The 12340-nt window shown below is 34.1% G+C and overlaps 1 protein-coding gene across 9 annotated transcripts in view; it reads right to left on the bottom strand.

The window, feature by feature from the left end:
• CCDC18 (coiled-coil domain containing 18) overlaps positions 1–12340 on the bottom strand; it is a 108622-nt gene that overhangs the window by 51863 nt on the left and 44419 nt on the right. For all 9 annotated transcript variants that reach the window (XM_034653917.1, XM_034653914.1, XM_034653916.1 and 6 more), the window contains 3 exons: positions 8496–8630; positions 7788–7865; positions 2902–3018 (listed from right to left, as the gene is read on the bottom strand). In XM_034653917.1, coding sequence (XP_034509808.1) covers positions 2902–3018; positions 7788–7865; positions 8496–8630 — 330 coding nt within the window. The remainder of the gene's footprint in view (positions 1–2901; positions 3019–7787; positions 7866–8495; positions 8631–12340) is intronic.

The raw sequence follows: 12340 nt of genomic DNA, 5'->3' as shown, positions 1-12340 counted from the left end.
TGATTTGGGAGTATCTACGGATTTAAAAGATTAAAACATCTTTATAACATCACCTATTACTAAAAGAATGGATGCACTATGACTCAAATCCAATTTTCTAAAACCTAGCTATATGATGAAAACCTCACCAGTCTGATATAATACAGTTGACTCCTGGAACTGCACAGGTACACGCGTGCAGATTTTTTACAGCATAGCACTGTAAACGTATTTTCTCTTCCTTAGGATTTTCTTAATCACATTTTTTTCTCTTGCTTACTGTATTATAAGAAAACAGTATATGATACATATAACATAGAAAATATGTGTTAATCATCTATGTTATGGTAAGGTAGATGTCTAGTCAATAGTAGGCTATTATTCATAGTTAAATTTTTGGGAAATCAAAGGTTATATGGGGATTTTCAACTACATGGCGGGGAGGGGGTTGGCACCCCTTACCTCTGCATTGTTCAAGGGTCAATTGTAATTATATTAACCAGCACTGATATTAAAATTTGCACTAAACACAAGTAACTCAAAAGTGAATAAATGTATGGGGTGGTACTTAAAAAAACAAAGTAAATGTAACTGGATTTTGCTCCATGTTTCTTATCAATATATGTGAAAGAGTGAAAGATAACCTGTTAAGAAGCCAAATACACATGCATTGAGATAATAATTCAGCAGCAATGAAAAGTACAAATCTTTCTAATTTACTTAATTATTCCCTAGTATAGTTGTACATACTTGACTAATACTTCTGATTTCTAATTCAGTTTGGAGCCTAGGTTTATACTTCCAGTTGTTTTGGAAATAATTCTAAGTTCATTTTATGTAAATGCCTACTATCCACCCTAGTCTCTGATGCAGTTTCTAAGAACACAAAGTGTAAAGCTCAACAAACTCTCTTGTTACAAACATTGCTTGTGTCCAGATTCCATCTTTGCCAAGTCCAGGGAAGGCTATCAAAGAAATGTTTAAATAATGTTTGATGAAGTTCATAGTAAAATAAAAATAACATTTCTATTTTAAAAAGTCAAAGTGTCCATAGTTGAGGTAATTTAAATTCCATATACCGCAGTAGAGAAATATGCTGTCTGTCAAAAGATGCTATAAAAGCCTTCATGGAGAGATGTGGAAGGAAGAAGTCAGGACCAATAAAATATTTTTTTTAATCTCTAAACTTATATAATTATATAATTTTGTGATGCACTTAAGTCTGGAGTGCCAGTCAACTACATATTTGCTTTTAGATCTATGCCTGCCTTCCCGCTGCTCTGCTCCAGGTATTGCAGGAAATTCCCTTCTGGATAACAGAAAGATTTAGTTAGTGGGAGGGACCCAGAGCAGTTCTCCTCTGCGGCCTCAGTTTCAATTAGACTCCTTTGTGGACCTCGCTCCACTAGGCAGCCCTGCTTCTGGACTATAATCATAGCATCTTTTTCTGATAGTCTTCTACCCTGATTGCTTATGATAATCTGAGTCACCTTACCATGTTTTGTTTGCTTCTCCCCTCATCCATCACCAGTGTATCTAATTCTCTGCATAAAATTCTCTCCATTTTAAAGATATAGTACAGAATCTATTTTTTCTGGTTGGAACTTTGATACATTCAAGTCAACTTTGATGAACATTTCTGGGGGACTATTTCTAAACATGAATTTAAGGTTTAAAGCTTATATTTAGTTTAAATTTTATTTTTTAATTTTTATTTTTTTTAAAGATTTTATTTATTTATTTGACAGAGATAGAGACAGCCAGCGAGAGGGAACACAAGCAGGGGGAGTGGGAGAGGAAGAAGCAGGCTCTTAGTGGAGGACCCTGATGTGGGGCTCGATCCCATAAAGCCGGGATCACGCCCTGAGCCGAAGGCAGACGCTTAACCACTGTGCCACCCAGGCACCCCTAAATTTTAAAACTGAATTTATTTTAAATTTATATTATAAATTCTAACAAAGAAATAAAGGAATTCTTCGCTAAGGTTATACCTTTGAGCAAACATTCAGTGAATACCTATTATGTTGAAAGCAAAGTGGTAGACACTGAGGATATAGAGATGAATAAGTTAAACTGAGTCATCCATACAGTATCTCAGAAACTCATCTCAAGAAAGAAAGTTGAATTTCTTTTTTTTTTTTTTAAAGATTTTATTTATTTATTTGACAGAGAGAGTGATAGCCAGCGAGAGAGGGAACACAAGCAGGGGGAGTGGGAGAGGGAGAAGCAGGCTCCTAGTGGGGAAGCCTGATGTGGGGATCGATCCCAGAACCCTGGGATCAGGCCCTGAGCCAAAGGCAGACGCTTAACGACTGAGCCACCTAAGCGCCCCAAGAAAGTTGAATTTCTAAACCTAATTCTCAATCCTTCAGACAACCAGAAGGAGCAAAAATAAAGTGAAAAAAATTTGAAGAATTTGATACCTCTAAATCTAAGACAATATTCTAAGTCTTAATCATTTTATATTAGAATTACTCTCTATGATATTAATAATAATTTAATCTCCTGATTCCCCAGAAATAGAAGAATCAGAATTTTAACATGTCATATCTTGTGTTGAACTGAATTAATGTTATAAACAAAGAATATAAAATTGGAATTAATATTTTAATGGAAAGATTTTTTTTTAAAGATTTTATTTATTTGAGAGAGAGAGTGCATACACGTGGGGGTGGGGGAAGCAGAGAGAGAAGCAACTCCCCACTGAGGAGGGAGCCTGATGAGGGGCTTGATCTCAGGACCCTGGAATCATGACCTGAGCCCAAGGCAGAAGCTTTAACCAACTGAGCCACCCAGGCACCCCTTAATGCAAAGTTTTTTTTTAATAGCTACATAAAGATGTACTTTTAAAGAATCTTAAAAATACTATCTCAAAAACAAATCACGTGAAAAATATGTTTTCTAACAAAAATGCTAATTTACCTCTTCAGATTTCTTCTTTAGCTGTTTTTCAAACTTCTCCTTATTTCCTTCTAATTGATTCAAATGCAAGGCAAGTTCTTCCTTACAAATTTCCAGTGCTGAATCTAGTTGTCTGACCTACGCAGGAGAAAAGCAAAAAAAGAAAAATCAACTAATATTAATGAATGCTTATTATATGGTCAATATTTTACAGGTTTATCTCCTAATGTTACCTAGCTGCTTCAAACTGAATACACAGCCCAACTTATACACAAAATGCTACTACAGAAAAAAGTTATTTGGAAAACTAATATTTCATTGCAAATTAGGAAATCAGAGGCTGGAGTCCTGAAGAATAAACAGAACATGAGCAAGTGAAGAAGGGCATTCCAGGAAGAGGGAGTATGTCCAGAGACAAGACAATGTGAAAAAGAATGGTGCGAAGTTGGCAGTTCAGGGTGCAAAGAGTATTAATTTATAGGGGATGGGTGTTTGGGAGTTTAGATTGGAAAGACAGACTGGGGCCACTGTCAAGACCTGTAGACCAAATGCCTTAAAACATTTACCTGAAATAGTAAGCAACATTTAAGCCTATTTCTTAAGTTCCCTTAATCAAGAAAAATAGTAAAGTGAGTACAAACTAGTGTACTGTGCTAATCATGCTATGGTGTGAATATTCTGAATGTGCTGAAGTCACTAAGAAAATGAAAATGTTTTTGTTAGCTAGAAAAAACACTTAGGAGGCTGCATTTGCTTTGAAATCAGTGAAAACATTTTCAGAAAGGCAGCACTGTACCTTGGTGGAAGTGTTCACATAGCTGCAAATGCTTTACACCACCTTAATATTAAAGAGCAAATGAGCAAAGAGCAACACAAGTTCAGCTAATTTTTTTCACAAAAATTAGTTCAAGGGCCACCATTTGCACACATGCTCCATATCCCTTCTGTCAAAAAGATGCTTGTCTTGCTTCTTCCTTTGTGTAACTTTGAGCTTCTCAGGAGTGTTTTTTTCCCCCTTCATCCAGTAACATTCTCATAAGTCATCTTAAAGGCGTAAAAGAAATCTCAAGATGAGAAAAAGAGAAAAATGCTCCCTCGTGCAGATACTACTGAGTCTATATCATGAAATTATCTTTGCAACTCTTATTTCCAAATAGAGAATCTTGAGTTTTCAAAGATTGTCCCTATAGCCTGTGAATATAACCATTAACAGCTAAAAATTTAGTTGGTAATTTTGAATTTTTATCCTTGTTAATAGTTACTCTAGTAATAATTTTTAAATTAATATTTGTTTTATGAAAGGTATAAATACTTACAAGTTTCCTTTGTTTTTTTTCTGAGGGTTTTTTTAGTTTTCTTTCTTAACCATGAGAATGAGCACTGGCACATGTATCATCTCCCACACAGAGAAAAAATAAAATCTGTGACTGTCAGAATATCACACCTGATAATTAATAATGCAAAAACTAATTCAGGTAAGATTCATCACTACATGTTAAAACCACTGGTTACAGGCTGTTGAGGAGCAGTACATTCACATGGCCTGAAAGAATCACTGCACATTTTATTAATTAAGAGGAAAAAAATGTGCCCTTCACGTGGTAAGATCCGGCAGTAATCAGCTTAGATAAAGTGCCAATATTGGCAATGCCAGTTATGGGGTAGTCTGACACATGCTTCCTGATGGGAGGCAAAAGAACACCGTATAACTCATGTGGTGCCCTAGCTGACCCAGACTTTTCAGAAGATTCAGTATCAAGAGAACAGAAGGAGAGAGTGAGTTTAGGGAAACCTAAAGTGTCAAATGCAACATGTAATTATAAATGAATCCTAGATTGGAAAAAGAACAAGAACAAGCTGAAGGAGTGTTTCTCAAGGTTTTAATGCGCATACAAATCAGCCGGGCACCCTATCGAAATACAGATTCTGATTCAGTAGAAGGGCAAGGATTAGGGTGAGGTAAGACAGGAGACATGGGCTCAAAATTTAAGGAGACACTCTCAGGGTCATGCCAAGTGCCAATGCTACACTTATACAACCCTGAGAGTAAGCCTCTCCCTAAACTTTGCACCAGAAGCAATTCACTTCCTTCACCTTCGTCCCAATTCTGCTCAGTAGGTCTGGGGTATAGCTGAAATCCTGCAAGTCAAACAAGTTTCTAGGTGATGCTGATGTTGCTAGTCCACAGATCATGCTTTGAGTAGCAAGGCTATAAAGAACAACTTTAAATAACTGGAAAAATTTCAGTACGGACTGGGTATTGAATGATGTCACTGAATTAATTTTTACTTTCTCCGGTGTAGAGTGGTGTAGTCACATAGGAGAAAGTTTCTGGTCACAGGATATACAAGTTTAAATATTAAAGGTGTAAAGTGTTATGACATCTGCAACCTTCTCTCAGGTGGTCTGGCAAAAAGGAAATGTGTATGTATGACAGTAGGTCAGTGCATGCACAAGTGGGCATGTGTGTGCACGTGTGTAGGGAGAGATGAAAGGAATGTAGCTACAGTTTAACAGACAGTAAATCTAGGTAGAGGGTTCACAAATGTTCTCTGTACTATTCTTTCCATTTTTTGTAGGTTTGGAATTTTTAAAAATAAAATTTAATTAAAATTAATAAATCAATTTTAAAAATAATAAAACCCAAAACATTTACCACTCTGTTGGATTTATTATTTGAACAACGGGTTTGAGAGTCTACATCTCATCTGGATAAACATCATCCACCTCATACAAACCACTTATAAATACACATGTATATATATGGACATAAATGAATGAAATGAAAACAAAGACACTGCTTTGCTGAACCAAAGAACGTCCTCAGGAGTATAGTCTGGGGGTAACCAGGTGTGGGCTCTAGTATACCTATCTTCAACAAAAGCAGCTAAGTTCTTTTATGTTCTTTTTCTCCACTTACGACTTTCTTTGGGAAAAGAAAAAAATCCAGAGTGGAATATAAAAGCAAAACAAAACAAAGTAAGTAAACAAAATCTCTAAATCTAATAGGCACCTTCTCGATATTCTATTTAACAACCTATAACATAATTGCTTTAATTTATTGGTTTCTTGTTCCTGTTCATTGTTTTCCCATCAATCTTCTAGTTCTCATTAATCATATTTTCATAAGTGATGTTACTTTAAATTAATTCTTATAACTCTCCTGCAGATAGAAAATTCAAAATTTTTGTGATTTCATTAATTATATTTGTATTTCCTTTGTTAATGGTTGAATTGACTGCATTTTTCAAGAATTTATCGATTGTAAGGATATATTCTTTGATTGGTTACTTTAAAAAAAATCATTTTTAAAAAAATATTTTATTTATTTATTCAACAGAGATAGAGACAGCCAGGGAGAAAGGGAACACAAGCAGGGGGAGTGTGAGAGGAAGAGGCAGGCTCACAGCAGAGGAGCCTGATGTGGGGCTTGATCCCATAACGCTGGGATCACGCCCTGAGCCGAAGGCAGACGCTTAACCGCTGTGCCACCCAGGTGCCCCAAAAAATCATTATTTTTTATGCAAAGAACAAATAGAGGTACATAGAGGGACACAGCCAAAGTCAAGAAGGGAAGGTGGTAATGACATAATCAGGAAGAAGCTAGATTTCAAACTTCAATTTCATCGCTACAAATATCCTGTATGTTAGGTTTAGTATAGCTTGAGTCATAGGAATGTTGTTTCCATATTTCTTCCTCATTTTGGTATTTGCCCCAATAACATCAAACCTAAAGCTACTAAGGGAATAAAACCCAATAACATAATTTCTTCTCTTACTGATTTTAATATCTGGTTATTAACATATGGAAATAAAACTACTAGATGTGTTAGGCAGTTTAATAAAAAACAGGAGTTAAGTTGCAATATAGATTTTATTTAATGAAATTACTTCATGCCTACAACTTTTATAATGATTTTTTCATGTTAATGATCTTAGAGGTTATTTTTACATGAAGAAATGAATTGACATGGCATTAAATGTTAAGTTCTGGAGAATACTATATGAAAGTTATGGATAAACATATAATTGTGTTTACGTGGGCATACTTGGTAACAAAATGGATTAAAAACAGAGTACTAAGCATAAATAACACTGGATTTTTAAAATATTCCTTATATTCAAGCCACATATGACAGAATAAACATGCTGGTAATAGCATGTTTGGACCTATTTTTAACACTAAAAATGCAAAGGAGATTATATTGAATACATAGTAAGTACTTATTAAACTCTGAGTAACTGAGTATGTGCTAAGCAGTATAGGTACCTCATTTCATGTCCTCCTCATACTGACCCTCCTCCAGAGTATTGTTATCTGTATTTTACTGATGAAAAAGTTAAAGTTTAGAGACTTAAATAACCTAGCCAGTGTTAAAGTTAACTAGTAAGCACTCTGAGATCAGAACTGAAACTCAAGTCAACTTAGCTCCAAAACCCATTCTTTTGACCATGAAGACTGAGTAGCCACAAAACTGTTATTTCATCTGGAAATTCTGATTTTACCCCCTAATTAATCTTATAGCAGAACTGGTAAAAAGAAACAAAACTCAACTGCTTGTAGATTCATCTCCCTTTGCTTCCTCTGTTAATTCTTTACTGGTAATGTTAATAAGTAGTTACAGTTAAAAAAATATTTTTGTTAAAAAAGAAAACTTTCTTAAGGCAAAAAAAAAAAAAGAGGTTAGACAATCCACAATCCACAAACCAGATTATCAACGATCAAATAATCAAGATTATAATTCACAATGAAGAAAATATACTTACAGAAACTAAGTTCACTGATTCAGGTAAAATCTTTACCTGTGAGTTTTTATCTAAATGATTTTTACAATTTATAGAGAAAAGTATAAAAGCTACAGAATGTCTCTATTAAAAAAAAAGTTTTAAAAAATTAGCATACTAGCCTTGATTGTTTCTTCAGATACTTGGTTCTGTAGTGTTCTCAAAGCTTCATCTTTCTTCATGTTTTCCTTTTCCATCTCCTGAAAACACACAGATTGGTAGCAAAAATATGAGTACATGTATAAATATTTTAATTTTAGCATGTATAAATATTTTAATTTTAGCAAAATGAGCTGTTAAGCAACTGATTTAAGAAGAATTAAAGGTAGGTTATAGGGGTGCCTGGGTGGCTCAGTTGGTTAAGCATCTGCCTTTGGCCCAGGTCATGATCCCAGGGTCCTGGGATTGAGCCCTATGTTTGGCTCTCTACTTAGCGGGAGCCTGCTTCTCCTCTCCCTGCTGCTCCCCCGGCTTGTACTCTCTCTCTCTGTCAAATAAATAAATAAATAAAATCTTTTAAAAATTTTTTTTAATTAAAAAAAAAGTAGGTTATAGAAACATAAGTATTAGTCAGCTTTTTAACAGCACTTTTAGGGGTGCCTGGGTGGCTCAGTCGGTTAACTGTCTACCTTCAGCTCAGGTCATGATCCTGGGGTCCTGGGATCGAGCCCTGCATTGGGCTCCCTGATCAGCAGGGAGTCTGTTTCTCCCTCTCCCTCTCCCTCCCCACTTGTGCTCTCTGTTGCTATCTCTGTCTCTCCCAAATTAAATAAAATCTTTTTAAAAAAAAATAAATAAAATAAACAGCACTTTTACAAAGATGATTTTACCCCTTTGCTTTCCGTCAAGAGTCTGTCTAGTGATTCAAGATGATGTTGTTTACATATTATATCTTGCTGCAAAATGGACATAGTGTTTTCTTGTTCTTTAAACTGTTGGTCTTTTTTCTCTAGTTGAGATTCAAGCTAAACATAAAAACACGATTTATTAAATTTCATATGATTTTTAAAAAAATCATGAAACATAAATATACAGAAAAGAATATAATTATCCTATGTTAAATTACTACTGAAATTACATAGATTTTTGCACTTTGCCAAATTTCCTTCAGTTTCTCTCCCTTGAGAGAAGAGATGAAATCACATGGCCAGGTCTTATCTCTCATCAACACAGTTGATTTCCTCCCTCATCAATACAGCTGACCCTTGGCCAACACAGGTTTGAATTGCACAGGTCCACTTATATGAGGATTTTTTATAGTATAGTACTGTAAATGTATTTTTTTCTCTTCCTTATGATTTTCTTAATTACATTTTCTTTTCTCCGGCTTACTTTATTGTAAGAATACACTATATGATCCATGTAACATACAAAATACGTATTATCTGACTGTTTTGTTATCAGTAAGGCTTCTGGTCATGAGTAGGCTGTTAAGTTTTGGGAGAGTGAAAAGTTAGATGAGAATTTTCAGCTGTGCAGGGGGATTGTGCCCCTAATCCCTAAGTTGTTCAAAGGTCAACTGTACTATGCTGAAATCTGTATCATTCTCTGGTATGTTTCTCACACATGTTTTTTGTGTATACTACATACGTAGGTCTACAAATAATATGTAATGTATTTTTGTTTTGAAATTTTACACAGGCAATATCAAAACATCTGCAAGTTTTAACGACTTGGTTTTTTTTTTTTACTCAATATTGTTTTAGATACTTATCACTGGATATTTATCCATGTATCCATATGTGGATTTAGTAGTGCTTTTTCTAACAACAAACTACACTTTGTCTTCTCTTTTACTCAAGAACATTTCATATTCTATTTTTCATCATCCCAGCAATGTTACAATATATCCTGTGTACATGTCTCTTTATGTATTAGAGTTTCTTCAGAATAGATCACCTAGAAGTGGACTTTCTGTTTGTAGGATATGCACATTTCCAATTTCATTAGGTTTCTCTTCAAAGTGCATCAAAATTTATGCTTATATTAGAAATGTATAAGCTTCTCACTCCCACAATTTCAACAACTGGTGTTATCAAAATTTCAAAATACCTTTGTGAAGATAAAATAGGAAATTACTGATATGTGTATATGCATATATGTGCACATTACATACAAATGTGCAAAAATTATGGGAGATATATATAACACACACATACATACATATATAATAAAAATTTGGCAGAACAAGGTTAACTACAAAATATTAAAACTAAGGAACTCTGAAAACACTCAAATGAAAATAATCAAATAACAAATTAGAGGAACATAACAAAGATGGAAGAAAAGTGAACAGAGCCTAAAGGACCTGTTGGACACCATCCAGTAGACCAAAATGCAGATCATGGGAAAAGAGGAGAGGGAAAAAGGGACGTTGAGAATATCTGAAGAAATAACAACTGAAAATGTCTAAATTTGGGGCACCTGGCTGGCTCAGTTGGAAAAGCATGCAACTCTTGATCTTGGGGTCATGAGTCTGAATCCCATGTTGGGTGCAGAGATTATATAAATAAATAAAAACTTTAAAAAATGCCTAAATTTAATGAAAGACATGGATATAAACATCTAAGAATCTCAACTCCAAGAAAGATGAACTCAAAAGGGAACCACATGAAGACACACTATAATCAAAACTTTCAAAAGAAACAGAATCTTGAAATTGGCAAGAGATAAGTGACTAACCACATACAAGGATCCACAATAACATTACAAGCAGATTCTCATCAGATACTTTGGAAGCCAAAAGACAATGTGTTGATTTACTGAAAAGAAAAAAAATGTCCTACCAAGAATGCTACTATCTGGCAAAACTGTTCTTCCCAAGTGAGGCAGAAATTAAGACATTCCCAGATAAATAAATCCTGAGGGGGTTGTGACCACCAGATATGCCCCACCAGAAATGCTCAAGGAAGTTCTACAAAGTGAAATGAAAGGACGCTAGATAATAATTCAAAACGATGCTGAGAAATAAAACTCTCAATAAAGATAACTGCAAGGATAATTATAAAAGCTAGTATTATTCTAACAATGGTTTGTAATTACATTTTTTTGTTTTCTACAGGTTTTAAGAGTCTAACATATTTAATGAAGAAAAACCAGTTAGTGCAAAATCTAGTATTAATATAAATTTGGTTTGTAATTCCAAGTCTTCTTTTGTACATAATTTGAGAGACTAATACATTTGAATGAATGATTAGCTTATGCTTTAGGGCACACAATGTATAAAGAAATAACTTTGTGACATTAACATTAGAAAGGAGTGAAAATGGAGCTGTGAAAGGACACAATTTTTGTATATTACTTAAGTTAGGTTGGTACAAATTCAAATTAGAATAATAAAACTTTAGAATGTTAAATGCAATATCCATGACAACCACACGAAAAACAGCAAGACAGTATTCACAAAGAGAATGGAAATGAGAAAAGAATTTAAAATTTCACTACAAAAAACAAGCTAAATTCAAAAGAAGACAGTAATGTAGAAAAGAAGGGACAAAAAAGCTATAAGGCATATAAAAAACAAATAGCATGATGACAAAAGTAAGTCAGTCTCTATCAGTATTACTTTAAAGATAAATGGATTAAACTCTCCAATAAAAGACAGAGACTGGCAGAAGATAAAAACACATGATCCAACTACAGGTGACCCTTTAACAATGCAGAGGTTAGGGCAGCTGACCCCATATGCAGTCAAAAATCTGTGTATACTTCTGACTCTACGGAAACTTAACTACTAATAGTCTACTGTTGACCAAAGCCTTACCAGTAACATAAACAATTAATTAATACATATTTTGTATGTTACATATATCATATTCTTATAATAAAGTAAGCTAGAGGAAAAAATATTAATTAAATCATAAAGAAGAGAAAATACATTTACAGTACTGCTGTAAAAAATCCACAAATAAGTGGACCCATATAGTTCAAACTCATGTTGTTCAAGGGTGAACTATATATGCTGTCTACAAGAGACTCACATGAGATCCAAAGACACAAACGTGTTGAAAGTGAAAGGATAGAAAAAGATATTCCATGAAAACAAGTAACCAAAAGAGAGCAGGGGTACCTTCACAAATATCAGATAAAACGCTTTAAATCAAAAAAGGTTATAAGAGACAAAGAAGGACATTATAAAGGTTCAAAATAGTACTGAGATATAATAAAGTTTACTTATGTAATGACAGACCATCAAAATATATGAGGCAAAACTGACAGAATTGAAGGGAAAAATAGACAGTTCTACAAAAATAGATGAAAACTTCAATACCCCACTCCTAATAATGGACAGAAAACCAGGCAGAATATAAGTAAGGAAACAAAGGACTTAACAGAATAAATCAACTAGATCTAATAGACATATACAGAACATTCTAGCCAACAACAGAATACACATTCTTCTCAAGCGTGAAGGGGACATTTTGCAGGACAGAGCATGTTAGGTCACAAATTGAAGTCTCAACAAAATTAAAAGGACAGATATCATTCAAAGTATCTTCTCTAACCACAACCAGATAAAATTGGAAATGAATAATGAAAGGAAAATTTAAAAATTCACAAGATTGTGGCATTAATTAAACAACAGATTTTTAAACAATCAATGAATCAAAGAAGAATTCACAAGGGAAATTAGAAGATAATTAGGAGACAAATGAAAACAAAAACACCACTTACC

This window comes from Ailuropoda melanoleuca, chromosome 2 (assembly GCF_002007445.2).
Source record: "Ailuropoda melanoleuca isolate Jingjing chromosome 2, ASM200744v2, whole genome shotgun sequence".
In the NCBI taxonomy this organism is placed as follows: Eukaryota; Metazoa; Chordata; class Mammalia; order Carnivora; family Ursidae; genus Ailuropoda; species Ailuropoda melanoleuca.
The sequence above is the reverse complement of the archived record's forward strand: the minus strand, read 5'-3'. Positions and strand labels throughout refer to the sequence as shown.